At 47.7% G+C, this 26,379-nt stretch overlaps 1 protein-coding gene across 5 annotated transcripts in view; it reads right to left on the reverse strand.

The window, feature by feature from the left end:
* Positions 1–4,659: 4,659 nt before the first annotated feature.
* Positions 4,660–26,379, reverse strand: part of BCAS3 (BCAS3 microtubule associated cell migration factor) — a 370,477-nt gene continuing 348,757 nt past the window's right edge. For 3 of the 5 annotated variants that reach the window (XM_064467925.1, XM_064467929.1, XM_064467923.1), the window contains 2 exons: positions 21,577–21,642; positions 4,660–5,541 (listed from right to left, as the gene is read on the reverse strand). In XM_064467925.1, the coding sequence (XP_064323995.1) occupies positions 5,393–5,541; positions 21,577–21,642 (215 nt within the window). In that variant the 3' untranslated portion in view covers positions 4,660–5,392. The remainder of the gene's footprint in view (positions 5,542–21,576; positions 21,643–26,379) is intronic. The other 2 variants (XM_064467926.1, XM_064467928.1) reach the window with 1 other exon arrangement.

The following is a 26,379-nucleotide window of genomic DNA, read 5'->3' on the forward strand; positions in this document are numbered from 1 at the left end:
CACAGCCAGGAATGGCCACGTGTCCTGAAAGCTGGGGGGACATGCAGCACATCCCCCAGACCGTATCCTGCAGTGGGAAACAGCAGCTTCAGCGCTGACCCCGCTCGTGGACAGTGTTGAGGAATGAGGGTGCCGCTGGGCACAGCATGGGATGAGGGAGGCACTGACCCTGCCGCACCCACCATCCAGCTCCGGAGTTGGTGGCTTGTATCCCCGCTGCAACCTGCCTTTTGCTTTCACCAGGGTAAAGGTGTTCTCTGCTCTAAGTGAAACCTGCTCCCAACATGTGCAGGAGGTGGGAACACTGAGCAGGAACAAACCCAGCAACATCAGCCAAAGGAGGCTTTATACTCTTGGGCTGGGAGGACTCTTCAGTACCACCCTCGGTTTAGACTTGCGTTCAATTAATGTTAAGGAACAGCATGGGGTTAAATGGCCCCTATGCTGTTATATGAAGTGCTTATAGCTTGTTTACAAACAGCTTTGCATAACACGGGGCCATCAGCAGAGACCCCACACACTCACCAGGTGCTTTGCCCCTCGCTTTGGCTGCAAAGCTGCTTGGGGATGAGGCCGCTACCTCTGCCAGCACGGCAGGGCCCTGCCTGCATCCCACGAGGCTCAGGCAGCACGGCGCGGCACGGGGAGTCAGGCAGCCCTCCTCTCCAGAGGCATCAGCCCAACCTTTGTCTTCAGCTCCTTCATTTGTCCCCACAGCCGGACTCACCAGCACTGTGCCATTTTGCCCAGTTCATGGCTTCCTCCGGCTGAGCCGTGCAGACATCCCCCCTCCCAGCACCGCCAGCGCTGCAGGAACGCAGCGCCTTCATCTCCCAGTGCCTCCTGCCCGCAGCCAAGGCTGAAGGCACCGAGGGAGGCAAGGCCCAGGGGTAAAGGTCCCAGCCAGCACTGGGGCAGCCAAATGGTTTATACCAGAATGAGAGCGGGGCGACGGTGGGGTGGGAAGCACTGCCCTGCCGAGCTGCAGCTCCCAGGCAGGGGCAGGTGAGGGGTACATCTGAAGCCTCTTGTCTCTGGCTAGTTCTGTTCTCACCAGCTCTGCTCCTACTAACGGAGAGCAGGGAGCTCCGAGAGGGGGTTCGTGCAGTTACCAGGACAGAGGCGCTGCCGCCGCAGACACATGCTTGTCCTGGTGCCTTTTCCATCTGTGAAACAGGCCAAGCAGTGGATTCAATTATTTTTTCCTAGCACATAAGCCACTAGTCATTTACTACATTAAAAAACCCCTCATCTCCACAACTTTTGTTGCCATTTTAGTCAATTAAAACTTGGGGGGGAAAAAGTTTCATTTTCTCTTTTTGCAATCACAAAGACCCGATCTCAGCTCCATTGACTCGCTAATTGTAAGCACTCAAATGGTTGGGTTTAAAGTTACACTTAGCAGCTGTGAAACATTAGGGTGAAGTGATTACAACCTACTGGAGGATACCGAACATTTTTACAATATCTCAGGAGCATAAGGGAAAGACAACAGGAAATGGCGCAAACTTTCCTACCCTGCACAGCAACAAGCCAGAGCAAAAGAAGAGAGAAAATAAATGTAGAGACACAGCACGGACGCAGTTTGGATCCTCAAAAGGTTTCTAAGGAAGCCCCAGTGAAAGCACCCTGTGTTTACCCCTGTGCTTGGAGGGTCAGAGAGGAGGGGGAGCAGCGTTCAGGATTTCACAGCTGCACTTTGCAGCAAAATCCTCCTCCAGGCTCTCTGCTGAGGAAAGAGGACGGCGATCTTGGTGGTATTTTGCCCTCGGTTGGCTCCCCTCGCTGGCTTGCCTTCTTCCAGCCTCGTTGCCAGCAAACTTCGTTCTCGGGCTGGCCACTGCTGCTCGGAGCAGGACAACCACCAGCTGTCCCCGCACAGGGACGGGCAAAAGGATGGGGTTCATCAGCTTTGCTTGGGCAGAGCACCCTGCTCCATGGGGGCTCACTGGGGCTGAGCTTTGCCAGCGAAGCGAACGAAGCCCAAGCCCCATGTGCTCTGCAAAGCACTGGGGAACACCAGCCCCCCCGGTTATGCCCAGACCCTGGCCTGGTTCTGAGATTTTATTTCATTTGAACTTCAAGCTGTCACATTTGGAGAACCTTTGACTTTCCGCTTCTTTTCAAACAGCAAAACATTCCCCTCCCATGATTTAAGCACGCTACATGCGTGTGTTTATTACAGAAACCAGGATAGGATAAGAAAGCAGTATTTCATGTTAATTCATGAAATCTGAACTCAACTTTTAATAGAAGAGCTCTACTTTATGCCCAGAGTGATATACAGTCCGCCCCGCTTTAAATGAGACGTTTTGCCTTTTGAACTCAGCAGGAGGCCGCTGCTTACTACTACTGGAAACAGTTTAAAAACCTGCAAGTCCGACATGTCTTTTGGGCTCTTTTCGAGCCAGTGGTTTATATCATGGCACAACATTCCTGCTGGCCCGCTGCGACTGCCTGCCAGCCGCTGCGTTTGAAAATCTGGCGTTTCAGAAACTCACCTGGATTATTTCCACAACAACGGGAGACACTCGTCCGAAATCCTGCGAGGACTGTGAGCCTCTGGCTGGTTTTTTGCTTTAAGTGGGGTTTGGATCAGGTCCCTAGATTGAAAACCTGGTTGAATTAAAGTCAGAGGCAAACCTCCCTTAGGAATAGCTTCTAAACATCATCAAGGAGGAGCAATTTTCTCTCCTGGTGCCTGAAAAGAGTATCACTGATGAGGTTAAGGTGGAAGAAAGGTGGTGTTGCAGGAAAGCACATGGCACTCAGTTGAAGCGGGGGGCTTTTGTGAGTACGCTACAGGCAGGGGCCATCGGTGGGAGCAGGCGTGCAGCGCGAGCGAGGCACGCACCGCGGGGACACGTCGAATCAGACCCTAGAGAGTTATCGCTGCAACACACTCGGTTTTCACTGGCTCACTGTAGAGCTGGAACTTGGTGGTTATTCTGCTGGGTCAGCTGTGAAAGTATCAAATTAAAGTTAAATTAGCCACCTCATTGCAGTGCTGTTTATTTTTTTTTTTAAACTCTAGGCTTTCTTAACAGTTTGGCTACGGGGCTATCAACAGCGGGGAATTTAGGACATTCTTTTCAATGAACCAGACTGAAAATATTTTGGTACAGCCCTAGTTTGTAGGGTTCTCCCCCCCGCCCCCCGCCTTTAAACAAAACATCCTGATTCAAAGGAGCTTCTTGCAGACTGGGAATTTCCACATGGCCGTATTGCAGCACTTATAAAAAGTGATTTAATGCCTGCCAACAACAAATACATTTCCAATGACACCACTCTGCATTATGCGCTATCCTACTTCGTGTGTTCAGAAGGAACGAGCAACCAAGCTGTCCGAGGCAGGAGGGAGAAGAGCGCTCTTCCTTCCTCTGCAAGAATTTTGCCCCTTACGGCCGCTCCTTGGAAAGCCTGAAAGGAAACAAGCATCACGGTGACAACACAATCCCTTCTGTATGTGTTAATCTGGATTTTGTCTGAACTTTTGGAGCTGACCTTGGCTTGAACTGCGTTAAAAATCCTGACTGGTGTGGACTGACTTGACCCTGCGGTCCCATTCGTCCGCAGTGCCAGCCCTACCCTCAGCCCCTTACTTCAAGCCATTATTTTACAGACATAAAAGAAACATAGCATTACGGCAGATATAGCCAGCGGGACGGAGCTGTGAGTACTTACTTACAGGCGAACTCTCCTCTGATTTCATCCCAAGGAAGTTTTTTTTTGCTTGAGAAAGAACTGACTGAAAACCAAGCAAGAAACTGAAATTATTGCTGCAGACTCTCAGTTTTTATTAGTGGTTTCCAAGCCTGAAGACAGAGGGGAAAAAAAGCTTCTGACATCTGAGTCGTGGTGTTACAGTCAAAACCAAAAAAAATCAAGCCCAAGACTGGATTTGGTATTTGGGGATGGAGTAGGAAGAGGGTGGTCGGTTCTGCATCACTCAGTGTGGCTGGTTTAAGCTCTAAGAGTGCGAAAAGATTTGTGGGTTTAGATAGTTTCCTCTCATTGCCATGACTCAAACGGCTTCTATTAAAAACAAGTAGTGGGGAGGAAATTTCATAAGCTGACAGTCCCATCTCACTCTCTGCTTCTCGACACAAGTTGGCTGAGATATAGGAATTCATGTGGTTACTATGTGTGAGCCCATGACTATTTTATCAGCAGAGTTATGTGGTGCTAGTTTTGACTGTGCACGTTCAGTATGGTGTATAGGCTCAGGCTGTTGTACGGGTTCTGCAAAGCCTCTTATACGTGATCCTGTGACACAAGAGATGGAGGTGGGTGCCTCTGCTTCCAGCGTGCCCGGTCCTTGTCCCACTGAAATCAGTGGGAGGAAGAAGCGGGGCCCCAACTGACGCCAGGAGCTGGAGCTGGGGTCAGACACCCAAACAGAGATGGGTGATGATTTTCAGAGGCGCTAAGCGAGTACAAGGAACAACATCTAAGTCTCCCATTTTAAAAAATCCTGCCCTTGCATATGGGGATGAGAAAGCAGGGATGCAAAAACAAGCTAGACTGGTTACATTAACATCCACTGCTGGCTTTAATTAAAGCCCTCAAGTTAGTAAATATGCACACAGTCTGGTTCAGGAAGATCTACGAAGTCCACAGCCGGCCCAGTAACACTCATGAACATTGCCACTTAAGCAGTTTCTTGTTTAACTTAGATTTATTCAATGACACATGCATTTCTGGACAGATATCTGAGTTCCAATGAACAAGTTTTATAACCAAATATGAGAAATTTGTGACTGCAGTTAGTCAATTAAGTACATTTCTAAAATACATGACTAGAAGAAAAATGGAGCAATAGAGATAATTCTTCCAAAGAACAAAAAGAAACATTTCCATTCATAATACTCCTGGCATTGATGAGCATCAGTGGGGAAGGAGGGCAGCAAGGAGACGCAATAGGGAAGGAATAACGTTATCAACCCTGTCCACAGAAAGTCCTCCAGTTTCCACTCTCTCCAGTTCATTCATTAATGCTCGGCACTTTTGCAAACGGCAAGAGCTCCTCTGAGGTATGGAGATCCCCTTCATCTCGCAACACAAAAAAGCAGAGAGCGGTTGTGAAACCATGTGCTTGACCAAAAATGGCTTAGAAATATTTCTCCTCAACCAACCTCTTCCTCAACACAGTGAAAAAAGAAGCCGCAGAGCTATCGGGATTGAAGACGAGTCTCTTCATATTGCACAGGAACACAAAGTCAAGATTTTGTGAGTATGTTTCAGGAAGGTTTAAGAGTTGTCAATATTTATCAGGGTAACGAGACCCATCCAGCCCAGCGATGAACTGGCAGGTGACAGACACATCGGGATTGTTTAGGCAGAGAGGTGGCTCGTTACCCTGTCCGGATCTCTTCTTGGATGTTCAGCTAATTTAAGGGAATCCCGTGGGGAAAAGGCTGAGGGGCTGGTTTTCGTTAGTCGGGAGGGGCGATCTGTAGCCATCGAAGTTGCGTGGGATACTGCCGCTGGTGGAACCCGAGCTGTTACTGAGCGTCTCTATGCTTCCCTCTCGCTGAAGCTCTGCAACGGGAAGAGAGAGCAGGTTCTCATTAGCGTTTCAGATAAACCCGGAGCGCTGTTAGACGGCTGCTTTATTGACAAATCTGTTTATTGTATCATTGCTCTAACGCTGCATTTGTTCATCATCCATCTTTTCTGGGATAATTTGATGAATCACTCCAGAGGCATCCGACCTCCTGGTTCTACTTCTCTGCCGGGCTCACAGCTCAGCTGAGTCAAAGGGGAGCTGGACGGAGACATTAAATGCTGCCCGTCAGAGCAGCCCCTCTCCTGGGAGGAGGCCGCTGGCTCGTGACGTGTCAGGATTTGATAGTGGGGATGCTCACGGCTGACCTGAGAAGGGTGCAAAGGGTATGGTGGCAGATGACAAAACATCTTTCCTCTGCAGCAGTGCTGTTGAGATGGCGGGGAAGGGGGAGCGGCAGCAGCACCGGTTACCGATGGTGTGTACCAGCGATGCACAACCACTGTGATTCTCTACCTTGGGAACACCAGGGACTTTCCACAACCTTTTATCCTGCATAAATGGACAGAAATAACTCTGCTTTTTTGAGCCAAAAAGAAAATATCCCCTTTCCTACATGCCTGAGCTGTGCCTCATAGCAAAAGAGAAAGCGGGCCTGACCATGGCTCTCCCTCTCCTGGTCACGCACGTCCAGACATCTCCCCTTGCTGACCTCCCAAAGCCTTTATTGCTCCCTAATCTCAAAACACGAGGATTTCTGTATGTGCAGAGCATCGTTTCTAACAGTGGCCTCTCTGCGAGCCACTTGAACCCAACAGTTGACTCAGTGGCAGCGTGCAGCAGTGCCGCTGGGCAGCATCACCCTGGCCAGCACTCAGCGGCGGCATGCAGCGGTGAGATTAGGCAGAGCCCCACGTACACGGCAGGAATCCTCTCCCGGACACGCGGTGACAGGCTACAAGAAATATTCTGGCGAGTTGCAACGCGCAGCCCTGAGTGTGACTTCTGTCGGCTGCTTCCGCACGGCCTGCGCTGGAGGGGACCGGACGGGGATAGGAGCTTCAGGCAAATTCCTCTGCTGCCAGAGGGGAAAGAGGAAAAACCCCCTTGTTTGCTGCACGCCGTGGTGTCATGCATGTATGGCACAGGGGGAAAACACCCAGAGGAGACGGGCAGCTTTCCCTGACCCTGCAGCAGGGGTTTTGCTTGGATGGGGATGGAACCAAACCGGAGGAGTGGTGCCCGCTTTGCTCTCTGCTAAATATTACTGCACTCCGGCCGTTGGCACACCTCTGTCTCACACCAGGATATTCAAGCTTTTGCAAACACCACGACAGTCCTTTCGCTGCAATGGGACTCCACGATAAGGACATATCTATACACAAAGCGCACAGCAAAAGCAGAAAGTCAGTTTTTTGCTAAAACAAAATGCATCCCACCCCAGCATCCTTGGACACTGCACAGCTCCGCTTTGCTACCTGGGCATCGCAGGGATAACAGCCAGACGAGCGTACACCTAGCAAAGGAGGGCTTGGGGATTTAATCCTTGATCGCGGAGGTAACTTGCAATGGAGATAATCTGCCCAGGATACATGAAAAACAAATCAGCAGGAAACCGGTCACCGTATAAGCAGCAACGATAATGACCTCAGCTGTATTAATCACAATTTCTTGCCAGTATTTGGTGAAGGAATGTCCATGTCTAAACCTCTTCATTTTCCTCACATCCTTACTCTCCCATGAGTTCAGGAAGTAAAAACAGTAATTTAAATCAGAAATGAGTGGCGTATCCCACACTAATACTGTGCTTATCCTGTCTGATTTGGGGCTTTTATCTCCCTCTGCACACAGCTGGCTTCGGTTAAACGTCCCATGTCAGAGCTCTCAGGCGCTGGGCAGCCATCGCCCGCGCTGGGCAGGCTGGGGCTCCCCCAAATAGCGTTCGGGCTGCTGAACTCCTCACAGGGTTACTTCTCTCTCTCTCTAAGCTATAATTGATTTGCAGGCAAATGTTGTGTTTTCAGTAACCGTAGCAAAAGAAGGGAGAGGGAAAGAGCGAGGGAGCACTTGTTTCCCCGCAGCCCCGCGGCTCCTGCGTGTCTGTTTCTGTCCCTTGGGGCTGAGCGCTGGCTCCTGCCAGCTCCTGCCTGTCCTTGGCCACGCCGCGTCCTGCCTGCCCTGTCCTTCGGTGACTCGTGTGGGACCGCATGCCCTGCCAGGATGGGAATTTGGGGAATTCGGGCTCGCAGAGTGGCTTTCTGGGGGCTGTGGGATTTCTGCAGCCGGCAGCGCTTATCACCTCTGCGGGGGACTGCCAGGGGGTGGCACTGCAGAGGCTGATGCCAGCCAGGAAAAAAGCATGGACACAAAACCGGGGAGGCAGAGCGGTGGGCGCAGGGCCTGGCTGGGGAGCCTGGGGTCCCATCCTGGCTGTGCCACATGGCCCTGGCTGGGCACCGCCGCTGCTCCCACGCTGCCGCCCCTCCGAGCGAGCGCAGCGGCCGTGAGCTCCCCTTGCTGCTCTCAGGCATGTAAACCCTTCAATTAGCAACAGGGAGGGACAAAAGAGAGGGTGAAAGAGATGCAAAGGCTCAAGAGGAACTGGAGGGGGAAGTTTTCCAGTCCTCGAGGCTGCACAGGGCCCTGCTTTGGGTTCAGAGCGGGTCAGGGGAAAAACCGGGGGAGCTCCCGCGTCCGAGCTGCTATCCCAAGCACCGCAGATGGCAAACCCACGCGTTCCCCTGGGCAAATGAGTCTGGGCGCTCTCAAAGAGCCCCGCATTGCGAACCCGCTTGCTCTGGAACTAATTACATGGCGAGGCAGACGAGCAATGTATTTTGATACCTAAGAAAGCATTGTAAAACTCCTGACCGCTGCAGCAGAAAGCACCGCTGTGCTCAGGAAATTGGGCTCTTGCCCTCGTCCAGCCCGGCTCTTGTGCATGGCTGGGTCACGCGAGATGTGCAATTAGCCATTACACGGTCACCAGGGACTACCTGTGCTGCACATATGACCCCTAGGGCCGGAGCCAGCATGTTTTCCTACGTTCCCCCAAATTAGTCCATTTTTCTCCAGCTGTTTAATTAATAAAAAATATAATAATAACAGTAGTAAAAAAAAGTCTAGTGCAAACTGTCATCTTTCCTCCCAGCCCTTCCAGCAGACCAGGCCATGGCAGAGGCACATGCACAGGAACACTGATGCCATTCCTGTGGGAAGCTCAGACAAGACCGGGAATGGCTCCACAACATGGGGACACCCTTCCTGTTACGGAGTGAAAAACCGGGGGTCAATTTCTGATAGACCCAATGCCTGGATAGACCCAACAAGTGCAGGAGCCTCAATGATGCGGTGGGGCTGTTGGGTATCAGAAGAGGCAGGTCCCTACAGACAGGCAGTGCAGGCAGCGCTGCCCTCCCACTGCCCTGGGATGGAGCAGCCGAGCCCTGCGGCACAGCTCAGAGGAGGTGAAATACTTCCCAGACCTAAATAAGATGTGTCACATAACCGGTCAGGCCACTGATGTCCTCTGTGCTGGGAACACGCTTGCTGAAAAACACCAAATACAAGGAAAAAAACAGGATCCCCCTGCAAAAAGATGGGGTGAGTGGTGGGAGAGCCTGGAGCAGTGGTGGCCGCTCGGGATCAAGGCTCAGCACCGCCGGCAGAGCAGGACACGGCTGCCCGGCGAGTGATTTCGTTTACTTCGGTGGAGTTACGCCAGGAATGGACTTGGCCCCAGCATGTCTGAGGGTTATTGTATCTGCATTCCCCCATGCATATACTGTCGAGATGTATTAACTTCCTTAAATGTACCAGTAAAACAACCTCTTATGATACACTTTAATGAACTTGTACAGTAGCCAACAAATTGTGCATCATATAAAACCCATTCGGCCTTATAGACTCTCTGGCTATTTTGTAATAACTGCAATTTGCTTTTGCTGAAGCAAGATAACCAGGGTTGAGAAGTCAGGCTTTGCAGAAACCTAAATATTTGATTTGGGGGGGAGTGGGTGGGAGAAGGAAGAAAGGGGCCTCTGGGAGCTATTTATGGGGTCAAAATAACATGAGACCTGCTCTTCTCGTAGCATTTCCACCATCAAGGAAATGAAATACTGTGAGAAGACCAGCACTTGCATTATTTTGGCCCCATAAATGGCTCCCTGAGGCTTTCAAAAGCCCGTGAAAAACAAACACAAATACAAATAAATGCTAATACTGGAAACGTAAATACTAAAACCTGCCCATGTCCCCAGAGGAAACGACTCACAAAGTCCTCGCTGCCCTAAAAAAAAAGAGGAGACAGGAAAAAATGCAAAGGAGCAGGAACATCTGCTGAAGCCATGAGGAGAAAGTCACTTCAGGGGAGCCGGGAACAGTCCTGCCTGTGCTTTTGATGGTAACAGTAATAGGCACCGCTGGCATCACTCAGGGTCCCAGAATAATAGGGATTTTCAGGGCACACACGCTTTCCGCTGCGGTGAAGGCGGCGGCAGTAAGAATCCTTGCTGCTGCCGGTGTGGGGAGGAGCGGCCGTCGAGAGCGCGGGGGATGGCGGCATGGCGAGCGAGCGGCCGGGGTCCCCAGCCCACCCGGGGGGCAGCCGCCCCCCTCCCATGGCCCTGCAGCACCCGGCACACTTGGGGGCTGTGGAAACACCGATGCTGCTCGTAGCGCAGCGGGACATTAACGGTGTTGCAAAGCAAATGCTGGCTGCTCTCTGCTTGGCATTACTTCCCACGGACCTGCCCGCAGGCTGCCTCCGGAGCAGCCTTCCTGCAGCACTGCATGAGAAACTGAAAACGAAACCTCCTGTGAAACATTTTTCTGCTAATATTCCCAAACACCGCGCTGCAGCCTGACGGTCCTGTCTCCTGTTCTGCCACACAAGCCACTCTCCACTGTCCCCGAGCTGGCTGCCAAGGTGGAGAGGAGGAGGAGGAGGAGCTGCTCTGGGCCAGCCCGGGGTCCTCGGGAGTGTTGCTGTTCCCTGCCCAGCGAGGTGGCTGCACCTTCAATTCCAGAAAGCTTCAGAAACTGTCAAAGGACCCCATCAAATCTAGAAAGGTATAAAGCCCTGCCAAGCTTAAATGTGAAACCATTTTATAGGGCACATTAATTCAATGCCTGAAGAAAATCTATATAGCCCTCTTTTGCCCGGAACACTCATAAATTATGCTGCCTTTCTTATTCGTGCTCTCTCTGTAGTGGTCCACTTGAAGCTCTGGTATCTCCTTTATGTCTACTCAAAATTCTCATCTCCAGTGCATTATTTCTTCTAATGGTTTTTCCTTTCTCTCTGTTTGCTTTCCCCTGTTAAGCACAGTTTCAAAATATCCCCCAAAATCATTTGCTGGAAGAGCTGACCCTTTCCTCTTACCTACCGAGGGCTGCCCAGGCTCCCGCACAGCCCGGCGGAGCCGCAGCCGGGATAAATGATACAATGACAGCAGCCTGATGTGTCAGGGCAGCGGGGAAGCGGCAGCAACTCTGAATACAAGAATTATTCTTCATCATCTCAAACTGTCACAACACATTACCCTCAAAGCCGCAGCTCGCTGAAGGAGTGACCCTGGACTGAATGGGAGAGTGCTCGGGGAAAGAACTAATTGTAGCCTCTTTTCACACGTCAGTCACTTTTCACAGCACCGAGCCTTTCAAGCTCAACTAATGTCAAGTTCCCTTTTCCTTTTGCTGGGCTGAGTATTTCTGATTTTTAAGGATGGCATTTTTAAAGGAACAAGGTCTCTGGTGAGGGATGAGGCTGGGGACGGGAGGAAGCATCGGAGTGAGCACGCATCAGAAAGTCCATCAGACGCCTGAAGACTCGTTAGGAATTAGACAATTAACAAGTAGGAATGCAGGAAGTGGGGTAATGGCCAGCAGGGCTTGAATCTCCTCGATTTCATTTCTGTCATTCAAGGCAATTGTTCTGGGGAACTTTTTGAGCTCCACCGTGCGCCAAGGGGGCCGCGAGTGCGGGAACTTGCTCTGCCCCTTCCCCGAAATCAGGATGCAAGATGGGCATTTTCCAGCGGTGGGGAAGAGAAACAAGGTGCTGCGCACCAAAACCACCCCTCCCCTGCCGCGAGCAGTTTTTGAATGAACAGCTAAAAGGCCAAAATTAGAGCTTCATTTTAAAATCAGAGATCATTTCCTTCGTTCGTTCGGAGAAGAGAGAAGACTCCCTGCAGACAGAGCTCTCAAAATGACAGCCCGCTCTGTGCTCCTGGGCGGGAGGGCCCTTCGTACCCTCTCATCTTTAACCAAAATCTTACAATATTCTGCAGCAAGGACTATTTTTTCACCCTTAGATTTGCACAACGCCTACCACGGGGGACTTGCGGAGCTGACTGGGGCTTCCGAGTGTTACTTATTAACTGTAATGAATAATAATTATGTAGCTTCTGCCATCTGGATTCTCATTCAAAAAGACCCTACATAAAGCGAACACTAAAAGGCAATTTGTATTAACACAATGGAAGTCTTGAGGATCTCTTAAACTGTTTGTAATTTACACAACGCTCCCCAGTGAATGGATTAGTTAAACATTTTTATTTTACTGATTGCCGCCGAAGGGAGCGGGACATGCTCCCATGGAGGAGCTCGCACCGGCCCCCGACACGCGGCTTCCGCTCCCCTGTACGCCGACAAGCACTTTTACACGTAAGCTCTCCATCTTTCAATGTTTAGACAACATCCCAAACTCAGCTGGACACTTTTGGCTCTATTTCTGCATGAACATTTACTACGAACATCATAACTGGTCCCCACGGGAGCCGGTGCCGCTGCCTGGGACGGGCATGGTGCAGCCCAGAGCAGAGAGGGCTCAAAAGCTGATGCAAAGCCGTGACAGAACCGGGATGCAGAAATACTGCGCCTAACACAAAGGCTTGGAAATTGCATTACTGCTACTGCAGTTGTAGGCTTTTCTTGGGTATTCCCTTTTTCTTTACGAAATGCAATTATGCTAACGAGAGAGCTCTCATTATAATTCATCTCCATCACCCTCGGCGGCTGCTCCGAGGCGAGGACCTGCGGAGCTGGCTCCAGCCCCGCTGGTGGCCACGGCCCCGCGCAGGGACCCGCCGGCGGCGAGGGCAGAGAGGGGCACCCCACCCCCGGGGGAAACCTGTGCTTTTGGGTATTTGGATAAGCAAAAATCGCTAATATTAGATTGTAGTGCAATGAAAGCACTCATTAAAGCTCCTAATTTCCCAAGCTCCTTTTAATTTGAGATGGCTGAAATTTCTGGGCAAATATATTTTTACATTGCTCCTTTCCAAAGGGAGCACAGACAGAAAGTCAGTTCCCAGCTTTATATGTTACTATAATGTTTGCAAGTTCGTATGATTACGATAACATTTAAAAGTCAATGAAACCTGCTCTCTGCCCCAAGCCCCGCGCCCTGCTCCTGCAGAAGCCATTAACCTGTGCCAGTTCCCCCCCGTGCTCCAGCAACCAGCGCAGGCAGCTGTGGGCACTGATTTCCTGCGATGATTTGGCTGGCCGTGAAAGACCTGCTCCTAAGAAATGTTTCCTTTTCCTTTTTTTTTTTTTTTAAACCAGCAGTTTGAAAACAGAGATATTAAACTCCATTCAAAAGAGGAAATGTAACACTATGGCATTTGAACACTGAAAATCAATGCCCGTATTCAAACCATTTCATCCTGCTGCAACCTGAAAGATGTTGAGACACCACAAAAGCACCTACATTAAATTTGCAAAGTAAAAAAGACTGGCAAACACTGCCTGAACAACTTCTCTGAAATCAGAATTCAGTGGCCTATGTAAAGTATTAGTTACTGTCAAACTGTCTTACAATAACTCTAATGCTGAATCCACATAGAGTTCATTAATGCCATGCACTTGGAGATGAAACCTGGCAAGTTGGAAAAAAGGTGGCAGGATCTAGCAAGGAGATGAGGAGGTACAGGAGGCAAAGGATAACCAGGGGAATGAAGACTGAGCCTTCTGAACATCAGAGCCCTGTCGAGACCGCAAATTTCATTTCTAGTGCCTCATTTCAGTGCGAAGATGCCAAACAACTAACACTTACGAAATGGGGAGGACATCTCAACTTACATAAATGTCTGGGTTTACTTCAGGCACGAAGAGATTGTTGAGATACGGACAAAACATTTTCATGCAAGAACTTCTAAAGAATTTTGACTACCAAAAAAAAAAAAAAAGGCAAGCAACTTGTTTTTTCCTTTAAAAAGAGATCCCAAAAAGCTCCATACGACTCGAGTCCACAGAGTAGGAGACCCAAGATGTTGGCATCTTGCCAGACTTGACTCTGAGCATTTTATGGAAGGTTAAAAGTGCACTAGATAAAGGACTAGCATTTAGAGAGAGAATATTCTTCATGATAGGCACTTTCACAATGGCTGCAGTGCTTTTAAAAAATAATCTCAGGTTTCCTAGAGCTGTATATTTTTGTAAAGAGGTTTAGGACGTTTTCCTATATAAATGGCATGTTGGAAGGATGAATTACCGATTTTAGCCAGTATGTGAAATGTCAAAATCTAGAGGAGTCAAATGCGTATAGAAAACAATTTCTGCAGCCCATCCGCATCGTGGAAGCCTATGACTCCTTATGCAAGATTTCTCAAAGAGTTTTAAAAATGAATATGCAGATACAGTTGTTTGGGCTTAAAGTAATTCCCTCCTACCCCATCTTGAAAGTTTCAGTGTGTTGCTACTATAAATCCTGTAACGTACCTTATATGTAATACACGCTTTCCTGTGCAAGCCAGTCTGTATACAAGTTTTTTTAATGTATTTAGGCAGAATTATCTTGTATCTTCAGTTACGCAAGCAGCACATCTGTGTATATCAGACCAAAAGCATTTGCAGAGAAAACACTGTATTAAAATTCTTGGGTTTGGTCTCTCATTCCCAGGGTTATGGGAGTGCCTCGGATTGCTCAACAGTGACCCCTCTGTCAGCCTCCGACTCCACAAAGGAAAACACAAATTCAGTGCAATCTGCATCTTCATGACACCTACCAGCTCTGTCCCTTACACCCTCCGGACTCTGGATCTTGCTCCGAAGTTTTGGAGGCGATGCTTGTATTGCCGTAACAACCACGCTTCTATGCAGGGCAGGTCTGGACCCAGCGCGTGGATCTAAGCATCCCCCTTTGCACCAGAGCTGGAGCCACTCAGGATCTCGGGGTGGGGGGGTTCTGTCTTAAAGGTGGCTGCAGCAAAGCCGCTGCGCAGGACGGTGATGACCCAGAGCACTCAGAGAGTGCTGGGGGTCCCTCCTCCTGCCCCAGGCTCGGCCAAACGGTCCCAGCAAAAAAACTGGGTAAGGAAAAGTTGCCCGAAGGTTAAAAATACAAATTCAGCCATTACTTCGGGGTCTGCTGATACACTGAACGGGGGATTTCAGACACGCCTGACCCTCCAAACCTCAGCAGTTTCTTTCACGTCCAAGACCCATTTTTATCCCTCTTGTGATGCTACCTCAGCTATTGGGCCTCCTTAATAACCCTCAGTTAGGAAGACAAAGCAACTCTGGAGGAAGACAACTTCTGTGCTCAGAGTGTGCCTCTGTGTGCATCTTGCATATGTGCATTATGTGCTTCTGACACAAACGTATTCCCGAGTTCATTTTAGAAGTATAATATTACAAAGCAAAGTAATTCTGGCACAACTTCTAGTACTTCTGACACAAAGTGGCCTTTCGGGCCAGTGAGGAAAGCTACTGAGAGGCTCTGGGCTGTCTTCCTGGTGCAGATTGATGCTGAGGAGGAAGCTAGACTGGACTGGAATTTGGGCTTGATTCAAAGGAAAAGTTAAAAGTTTGGGGCGAGCAGATGCTCAGCTGGTCCAAATCAGAAGAGTTTTGTGGAAGCTCACGAAATGATGTCACTGCAGACTCAGCCTTGTCTGCTCATCTAAACAGTTCAAGGCTCTCAGATCTGAAAGGCTAAGGTGGAAATCTAAGGAGCAGAGGTCTCCTCCTTTCATTTCCCTAGCGCTGGTTTTAGTGCTGCTGAGAAAATCCAAACCCGTCCAAATAATCGTAGCTCCAAATGCAACTTATTTGGCCTATTTAGTCAATTATTTTAAAGATTATGTTGACGTCGCTGCTTCAAGCAGACCAATTTTCTAAACACAGACCTAATTTTACGAAGCACTCAAAGCTCGCAGTAGTACTCTTAAAATCACGTCTCTACCTAGATTGTGTATTAACCGAGCCTGGAAAAACAACAGGCCAACCTTGTGGGCTCGCTCTCTTGCAGGATTGCTTGAGGCTCTTAATACACTCTGTCTTATTTATATAGCTCCAAATTCTGATGTTAGACATAAATATGAAAGAGCCTTGATAAAAATGACATCTGAAGCTTAATTCGGCCCTTTGTTAATGGAGTTGTTCAGCACAGCAGTTTACATTCGTTCTCATGAAACCAGAAGGCAGCTGAAAAACATCAACTGGATTTTTTCACTTGTTAAAAATCATATCTAAAAACTATTCCAAGTAATGATTCTAATATACCTTGCCCTTTTAGTTACACTCTCACAAGCACTGTCAACCGTGTGAACGAGTTGCAGCCTGTGGACGAGCGCGTGGTGGAGGATAACTCTTGTGTGAAATCTAAAAGACCTAATGGCAAACCAAGGCATTCCTCTGGCCACATCCCACATAAAAGGCGATTTAAATCATCTCAAGCTGTGCAGATTCTGCCTTGTACTTGGGCATCTGGCAGTGAAGCTAATATAACTACCTGCCCTTCGTGCCGTGTTCTTTTGCAGACTTTTCACTCACATTTTGATGGGTGACCAGCCACATTTCCAAAAGATAAACCGAAGAGACAACGCAATACTGGCACAATATAATCTAAAGGTTTTCCTTTAAAGGGTGTGGACAAAAGTAGCCCTGAGTGAAGGCAAAAAAGCATGCCCAGGTTTCAGGTTAGGGATCCACCCCTGTACAATTCACCTGCCCACTGCTGCCTCTGTGGCTGCAGATGAGGGAGGAAGGCTGCTAGGTTAATTTGTTATTTGATTAATGCCTCAAACATAATTTCCACCTGCCAACCTGACCTCAGCGATGGAGTGCCCAACGGGAATGGCTGCTCAGTGTGGCACGTGGCGATAGATGGGGGATGCCATCCACGGGAACGCTGTGCTCTGCCTTAGGAGCATCCCTCTGCGGCACACCACGTGGCACTGCTTCTGGGTCCCCCGGCATGGTGCTACCTGCACCTGGTTAGGGAATCGCCACCATTTCCATCCCGCTGCCTCCCCCGAGGTTCTGCATGTGCTCGCCATCCCCAGCCACCCGTGGCTCCTCGCTCCCATGCCGTGCCACCGAGCCGGAGTGGAGGCTACGGGGCAGGTCCTGCCTCCTGACCCTGCCGGCACCTTCCTGCCTGCGGCCTTCCCAGAAAAACATCTTTGGAAACAGTAGAGAAGTGATACTGACCCTTTGTCTTTCACAACACCATCAGCTTTTGATGTAAACACAGAGTTCATGTGTTGGACAGATACTGAGAAAGTCACTGACCAAGGAACCAACAAATGAATACAAAAATTAAATAAATAAAAAAGATGATATTTTGGTTGCAGGGGTCTTCCTGGAAAACGGGATAAAACGCCTCTTATAGAAAAAGGCAGTAAACAGTTTATGTCCTGGAACAGCCATTTTACAGGGTGGATGGCTTCCTGAAGTGTCAGGAGGCGACACGCCACCAGCCAGCATCAGGCATTCCCAAATTCTGTATCTTCTCACAACAGCAAATGGTTGCTTAAAAAATTCATCCCCTTACCACTTATTTCTGTCTCCATGGAAAACTAAGTCCTTCCTCCCTGGGATGCGGGACAGACTGTGGGGAAGCTGCTCAGAGAAATCTCAGAGGCTCCCGCTAATGTCTGAGGAACATGGACCAAAGACTAAAAGCCAGCCAGCAACAAAAGCACTGCCGCCTTGTCTGAAGCGACAGGAATGAAACGCAGAATATAAACAAGAGAAGTGGGGAAAAAGCTATTTACATTTTTTAGAAGTCTTACTCTTTTTCTAAACTAGCTCGCGCATTACCAAGCATGTAATTACCAATGATGTAATTTAAGAGGGCACCACCAGAAACAAAGAAAAAAGCAGACAGTTCATTATCTTTCTGTCTTTACATATTGCTTCAACGTCTTTTTCATTCTTTGTGAACGCACAACTTTTACACAGCACCATTTTCACAGAAGGAATATGCCTTTGGAGGTTTCAACCACTTGCATGAAGCTCTGCAGGGGTCCTGAACACCCTCCACTTCTGCTGGGGCAGCAGCATAGATGGTTTCTCCATTTGCAAAACGCTTCCAACTGCTTTGTCATTTTTCTTACTCTTAAGTTTTTTTGTCAGCCGATTGTGCACACAATATTGAGCAATAATAAACAGAGGAGGATGAAAACTGCTGCAGCTTGAGAAGTGAGCTCAGGATATGATTCCTCCTCACCGGATGCCTGGAAGATGTCACTGAAATTCTCTCTCCCTTAGTGCAACCCGTGTGGAGCCAATATGAACTCCCAGCAAAGTGCTTAAAAACCCATTATTTATAATAACTGTTAAATGATGAGACATTGTTTACCCAGATCGCAAGATAAATTCTCACTTACAGAATGCTTGCCTGACTGTCCTGAACGTCATCTGGTTTTTATTTAAATGCAAAATGTAATTAGGCTCCCAATAACACAGCAGAAGAATTCAATAAGATAGGGCTTTTCACTTACAGTTTAATATTAACATTCTCCCATAAATGTTAATGAATAAAAGTCTACTGTTTTATACATTATCCATGGTGGGGAGACAGCAGGCTAGGAATGGAAGGAAAGCTAATCTTTTCATACCACAAATTACGATATATACCTCAAGAAGAACTAACCGTTCCCAGCATTGCTGGGGACCCGGCCACAACGCTGCTTCCTCCTGGGGCAGCCACCAGACCTGGTCTCATGGGACGCGCTCCAGGAGTCTCCCTCCCCATCGATCACGGAGATCCTCCCCCAGCCAAAACCCCCTTTGGGTTTCTTCTCCTTTTCCTTTGCCCTCTCTCCCCCTTTCTGCCTGACCATCTCCAACAGACACACTACGAGCATCAGGTACCTAACAACATCGCTGTTACACACGGATACAGCCCCAAGCCCTGATATTCTTAGACTCCACTGTGGATAGCAAGGCTAGATTATCGGAAAATTCAGCTTACTATTGGTCTGATATTCTGTTAGGGAAACGCACGGGGGTGATGAGAGATGATGGCTGGGCTGCAGACTACAGTATGATGATAGGAGATGATACGGCACCCAAACGGGTGGGAGAAGACCCTTGGAGCTGGCGGAGGCGGCACTTTGGGAGTCCATCAAAGGACTTGTGCCTCCTGATGCCAAAGTGTGAGGAGCAGCTCCTGCGGTGGAAGAGGAGCCTCTGCGGCCGAGAGGACTGAAAGCTGCAGGGCCGGAGGGTTGGCTCACACTGGAACATTCTAATTGTTTCAGCTTTTGACCTTCCATTTATTGCTGGCGGTTTTGCTGTGTTAATGCCTATTTTGCTGTTTGGTGACTCATATTTCATTGTATCTCTCTAAAAAGAAGTGTTCATTTAACAGTTTGACTGCTTAACAATTTATTGCATAAATGGATTTCCATTCTACAGCCTCCTCTCCCATCTCCCCTGGTGAAGGCAATGCATAGTTTATGAGAGCTTTGCAACAACTTGGGCCATCATCCTTTCACAATCCAGGGAACAGTAGATGCCCTTGGCATCAGCATGATGTTAATGCTCTGCACGGGCAGGAAGGGGAGCCGGCAAATTGGCCGCACGTTGTTCTAAGATAATGAAAGGCTCAAACTTTCAAACAGTTAATGCAAGATGCGTAGATCTGCACCACAGGGCAAGCAGAGATGGGAGCAACGTGTCCGCCTAACAAACCCCAACAGCGGGACCCTGGCGTGGCAGCGGGGTGGTGGCAGGTGGTCCAGCTGGCCACACACCTTCTGCCAGCGAGCACACGGCGTGCCCTGCGCCGTGACCCGAGCTGCAGCTTGTCCTTAACGTGAGGGTCACAGGAGTCACGAAAGGCTGCAGGGGGATTTCAGGGCATGCTGGCCTCCCCGGTGCTCAGATGGCAAAGCTGGAGCAGAGACCGACGGCCACAAAGGCAGCAGCAGAGCTGAGCGGACACTCCCGCCTTCCCCCAGCCAAGCCAGGCTTCAGAAGCAAACGCCAGCCAATGCTGCACACACCTAAAATGGCTCCTGTAAAAATCAGCAAAACACTGAAAGGCTCTCGGGGGCTGCTGGACTTGGGAGGAGGGAAAGGAACTCTTTCGTCTTTATTCCGCCACCACCTCAGCAGTTGCAACAAGTTTTGGCTCACAAAACATCTGTAAAAATACCAGTCCTGGTCCAAATGCTGGGAGACGAGGGCTCTTATACTTAGTAGAGAGATACACCTGCCATAAGTTGTATGCTACATAAAAATACCATGCAAAGGCTCCTAAAAAGTAATAACAAGGTAATCACAGAAACTAGAGATGGAAAAATCCTGTAGTCTCCTAGTCTCCTGCTCAGTGCAGGACCACTCAGCGTGGGGCAGGCTTCAGAACTTGGACTTTTAAAGGGAAGATTTAATAAACACTGAGAAATATTTCTAAATATTTAGAAAACTCAAAATAACAGATTTCCAAGCCAAGTTGTACAAACAGAAAATTAACTGAGAAAACTGTTAAAAGTCAACAGCTTTTGCGTGCACCAAAACATATTTCTTTCAACAGCAAGCGTCACCTCATGGGCATGATACTGCAAACAGAGCTAGAAGGATGCTCAGCCCTTTGCAGAATCAGGCCTAAATGAATACCTACCGCGCCTTTCCTCTTGCTCCCCATGAAATCAATAGCAGAAGCCTCAGTGATGCAAAGAGCTTAATGCTTTAGGAGGTACTCAGCAAAACAGTCAAATGTGAGCAAAGCCAAGCTGGCAGAACAGAGCTTTACATTTTCCTGTGGAATGCTGGAGTATTGCAGTAGGAAAATTAATTTGCTTAATCATTAGGAAAAAAAACCACAAACCAAAGCAAACTAAACCAAAACCCAACGCAATAACAAATCTCTAAGGAGAAAGAGAATTGTTTCTCTGTTAACTACTTTGAGACAAAGCACTGGAAGAAAAATGTCCAGTTCCAATAATGTCATAACCCAATTACAGCCTGCACAGAAGAGCTAGAACACTTGCAGAACAATGAGTAAGAAATTAAGTTTTAAATTGAGTGCTGGCCCTATCTTGTGTCACTTCTTTATATTCTAGTAGAAAGGACACCGCTGAGCTCATTTCATATACAGCAGCGTGAGATGCCTGGATGCAGACATCATTTAGTCATCTCATACATGTTTCTCCCCATTTCTTTCTCCGGGAGGAATGACAAATCTAGAAATGTGACTGCACTTTGTTTTATTATGATATTGATTTTTCTGCAAAGGGAAAGTGCATTTATCCCCCAGGTCTGTGTGCTGGCAAGAAAGGGTTAACAAAATGTTTATCACAAAGCTGGCTTCAGAGTTGAAAGTAATGTGATCAGTAATGAATTTTGTGTTACATTAGGTTGTATAAATGGACAGACAAGCGCAGACAACAAGTGGCCAGGAGTCGGGGCTAATCTAATGATGTAAAAATAGAGACAGCACCAATTATACTTGGGGCCAGCTCAGAGCTCCTGCAGGGACTGCAAATGAATAGGTACAAATCAAATTACTGACTAATAGACGCACTACAAGAGAGGGCAGTCAATGCTAAATACATTAGGGCCTTGTGACCTCTCTGCTCTGAACAGCAGAATCCTAAATTTGACTTAAAAAAAAAATCAAAGAAACTCTTGTTCGTTTAAGGAGAGAAACAGAACAATGTTATTTGTGAAATGATTTGAGACACTTAGATATTTTTTGTTTTGTTCCCCTACGACCGCGTTATGTATGTAACCCTTTGAAAGCTGACAGAGGGTTTGCTTTTAGAACAAGGAGAAATAGTCTTTGTGCAAAAGTTAAGACCTGATAACAATACAGTTATGTTACATACCAAAACATTTCAAAGCCATGTGCCTCTTTGTGGTGATGTTTTTTACTGCTACTTCACCGGCTGTGTCTGTATCAAAAATAAAATATTTCTTAAAAAATGCCTTGATTTAATAATAAGAGAAAGAAAAGGAATCTCCCCACACCACAATTGATAATAAGTAAATGCAGTTGATCAACTTGTTATCAAAAAGCAGAAAGCCAGAGTTGTCTCGTGGTATCGGTGCTCTTTTTAGAAACGTCAGTGGACTTTTTCTACAAACAGCAGCGAACCTAAATTCACACCAGAACCCTTTGTGGTGCCAGCACCCCCCGTGCCCCCCACCCCCCGCTGCCCCCTTAAATAATGTGCAACCTGGAAGAAATTCCACTAAAAACTCCCGGGGCTGGTGGCAAGCAGATTTGGAGACCTGAAAAATAGCTGGGAAGTAAAAAATGCCCTTGTTGGCCCTGGCAGGGCTGCACGACGGCGCTGCTCCAGGGACACCGGCTTGGGTGGGAGAGAACGAGAAGCCCACGCTGAAGTGCTTCATGTCCTGCGCTGGGCAGCTGCGCTGCTGCTGCACGTTGCACATAAGGAATAACTCATAAACTCACCTTAAAGCGTGTGCAATGCAAATGCTGCTCTGGTCATCCAGCACTTCAAAAACGGTGGCTCCTAGAGAGCCCTGAATTTTCATGTCTTTTAAAAGAGTCTCATCCAAATAAACCTTTTGTAGGAAGAACTGCACTGAATTGTTAGACTTAGCTGACGGGGGTAATTTAATCTCTGACCCTGGGATGAATATTCTGAAAGTTCAAAGGCTGCTTTTAGCATCAATGATATTTGATATGCCAGGGTGTTTGCTGCCCAAGCTGATTTTGCATTGAATCTATGCAGAAATCTCTTTGCAGAAACTCTCTTCAGAGGGAAAATCAGTTGTTGTGTGTTCCTACGTCCCGTGCCCAAGTTAGGATTAAGACCAACTGAGGAGAGGGAAGGGAAAAACTGTCTTGGAAAAATTAAGAGGAAGGAAAGAAAGAAGGGAGGAAGGAAGGGATGGAAAGGCACCAATCGAAGCTCTGACTATCCAGGGCTAATCCTATTCCTGAAACTAAATGTACAGGGACGCCTATGTACAGGTGACTGCTCATCTCTGAACACACCTTGTGACCACAGACTTTTCTCTTTTGGAATAAACCCAGGAAGGGTGCTCCATGCACGGATCAGGGGGCAGCAGCTCACTCTCCTCGCTCTGGCAGAGGAGCACGCTTCCCACCTCAGCCAGGCACGCCAGAAATCGTGGGACTTCACTCTTCCAAACTGCAAATGCCACATAAAGATTTCAAAAACGTTCCTCTGCAAAGCTCAAGGGTGTCAAGACCCAAGTTAGGCTCAGGCTGGTGTAACCACATGGCTTCGGCTGAGGACCAGGATCCCAACTGCCCTGAGCGCGGATCCTGGGTTTCGTACGGGCTATTCCCTAACAGCACATCTAATTAGCTCCACTTACTTACATCCCATTAATCAGGTTAAAGAGTTTGCTTCAACATATGAGCTTCCTTCATCGCATTATGAGTTTGTTCATGAACTTTGGAAGGAATCCAGGCGGTTTCTTCCAAGGGCCAGGCGCAGGGCGCTCTGCGGCGTCTGCATCTCACCGCTGTGCCGCTGCCTTTCCGCAGGTGGCAGCTCACAGACTGGGAGTTTTGCAGGAGTTTTGGAAGAAAATGAGCCATACCTTTTTTTTTTTTAAAATTATTACTATTATTTTTAACCGAAACTTTATAATGGGCTTTAAACATCTTGCTTTAAATTCTTCAGACCTTGCGGGTTGTATTGACCATGATGGTGCCATACTCACATGCTTCCCTGTTTGGACCTGTAGCACTGGTTCTGAGATGCACAAATATTGGGGGGGGTGCTGCATTTTTTAATATAAGCTGTTACTGCAAGTATGTATGTATTCCTGAGACAGGATAGATAGTGAAAAAAGTTATTTTGCTCCACAAACTGCAGCGTAAACTGAGCCATCACAGGATACTGGATTTCAGGATGAATTTAAAAAAAGCAAAGGATTATGCCCACAAAAAGCAATTCTACTCTTGTACGTCCACAGAACAGTTTCGCCACTTGTAAAACGCCGCAGCAATGTGGATTTGGGTATGCTTTGTCAAAATAAATTAGATACAAGTACAAGTACAACATTCAGACAGCCAAACAAACTAACAGGGAAGACACAGCAGACAGGCATGGACTGGGATCGCGCACTGCAAACACAGTAAGCCCCATCCTGCATCTCCACAGCTGCCTGGACGCCAGGGGCTCTTTCTGGCAGAAAAAACCAGGGGGCTCACAGTGGCAGCAGCACATTTATCACTAAAGGAAGTTTGCAGTATTGCCTACCCTGACGAAATAACCTGAGCAGTGATGAATACTTATTTATTTTATATATTGACAATTCTCCCTTGGAGAGCTGTCTGTTGTGTTAGTCTCCTGAAGAATGAATCTACCCTTCTGTCACCAGGCTATGTGCTTTATAGTAATAAACCTGAGAGAATGTACAGAATGGGTTTTGATTTGGTAAATCCCGTGAAAGTTGAGCCTGAAGCTGGGCCTTGATTTAACATCCAGCTAAACCTTTCACCCAGGTCAAAGGAGGGAGAAGAGGCTGGGATGGACTCCCCAGAGTTGAGAATACCTTTCCTCCTGATGCTGCCGATGCAGAGCTGCACTGTTTCATGCTCACTGCTGCTGTCCACGAGTTAGTAACTCTTTCCTGGGACTGACTGACAGATCCACTGGTTTTCCTTTAGGCCAGCCTAAACCTTAAGCGGACGTGACTGGGGGTTTGGGTCCCTGGGATGTACACAGACCATGCTATACCTCCATAGGAAGAGCTCAGAGATCAGCATCACGGCTGTGGATGCCACCCTCAGCCTGGAGGGGATGGGCAGAGCCCAAGGGGAATCTGCCTCCTGGGCTTCAGCACACTGAACTCCCATGGCACAGACACAGGGGATGGCCACAGAAATCGTCTTCCACCCACACATTTCAGAAAACATCCCATCGCTCAGACTGTAAAGGCTTGGTCCCCTATTATAGCCTAGTTTTCAATATTATGCCTAGAAATGACCAAAATGCATTTGAGAGCTTAAGAAACGTACTTGTTGAAAGAATACATAAATCAAGAGGATTTACTGATTACAGTATTTTTGGAGGGAAAGATTTCTAGCCTGGGCTGGCCATTTCTGCATGTCCAGTTTGAGTGGGATATTGTCAGAGATATTTGTCTGCTGGAAACCCAGTTCCATAAATCACAATACTAGCTTTTCTTTCTTGAGAATGCAATGTGAAGCTCCAGCACATACTCAGAAACTATACTGGAAATGTAAATACTGTAGCTGCTTGAAAACAAAGCTTTGCAAGCAAAAGAGGTCACTGACCACTAACATTTTGTGAGTAGACCTTCTTTTTTTTTTTTTTCAGTGAGAGTTTGACAGAAACTGAAACAGCAAAAACATCTTTTTGCATCTTTGCCAATTTACGCCTTCTTTGGAATTAAATGTGTATCTAGGCTGACAGCTTATGTACAGCAGACTCCACTTAAGATAGACATGGGTCGTCTGGATAATTGGATGACAAGGGAAAAAGCTGGTTTCCCAATCAAGTCAACTAGCTGGATGACTGGAGCTACCATTTAGGTCACAAGGAAAGTAGATTTTTGGGGGGTCATTTTCCAGACCTGCTTCTTCTCCCATCCACTGTCCGACAGCCCTTGGCAAATAGTCGGAGTCAGAGGTGGAAAAGACCCATCAGACCATTTAATTCCCCTTCCTTGCAAATGCCAAATTATTCCTCATGTTTTTAGCATCCTCCAGTTTGATGTTTCCTGTATAACCAATCTTTGGGTTCTTTCTGCCTCTGCCAATATCCAGGACCACCGAACCAGCGAGGCACTGCCAACCCTGCTTTGCAACGCAACGGGGTGGGTAAGAAACAAAGACGCTGCGAATATCTACTCCCCAAAGGGGTCTGTGTACCATGAACACGTGTTTCCTCTGCACTACCGCCGCGTATCAGCCCTGATTACTATATAAATCTATGTGTCAGCTATGTCCTAACAGTTAAGGCATTAAAAGAATCTATTTATCTCTTGCCATTAAGTGCACGTCAGGACCAGTTGAGCACTTGATAAAGTCTTACTGTCCACCCTATTGCCCATTTTGTCTTTGTCCAAGCAGGGGACCCGAGCACTGCACATGTATCTATCTCCACATTTGGAGTTAGGAATTTTCATTAATTCATGTTTCATTTTGAAAAAGAGTTTGCAAGTTTCATTAAATCTCTGTAAAATGCATTTAAGGACTAAAGAGAATCCAAGGAGCACAAAGAGGGGCTAAAGGCACACATAACATAAAGGCATGCATAGTTAAAACAAGTCAATTTAGGATTATTAGGAGGTGGTTTATAACTTCCATAATTTTGCGTCCAATGCAGAAATATAAACACTGTCTTTGGAACCAGTACCGATACATAAATCAACCACCATCAAGCAAATTTACGGTGTCCTTCTCTGCTGAACTCTTTGCTATCATTTCATTAAGGGGAGTGGGCAGAAGAGAATTCAAGCAAGGAAGAGCCGGGCTAGAAAACTGAACGTTTTTCAAAGATAATTCAGTTCAGCCTAGTTTTGTTAAGATGTAAGTGGTTTTGGGGGAAGTGAAAACTATCCTACTTGTTATAAGCCAACAAAGACACCTCTTCTCTGAAGCAAGGGTAATGTACCTCTGAACTTATCTTCCCCCATTTATTAACCAGCGGACA

Source organism: Phalacrocorax carbo, chromosome 17 (genome assembly GCF_963921805.1).
Source record: "Phalacrocorax carbo chromosome 17, bPhaCar2.1, whole genome shotgun sequence".
Lineage (NCBI taxonomy): Eukaryota > Metazoa > Chordata > Aves > Suliformes > Phalacrocoracidae > Phalacrocorax > Phalacrocorax carbo.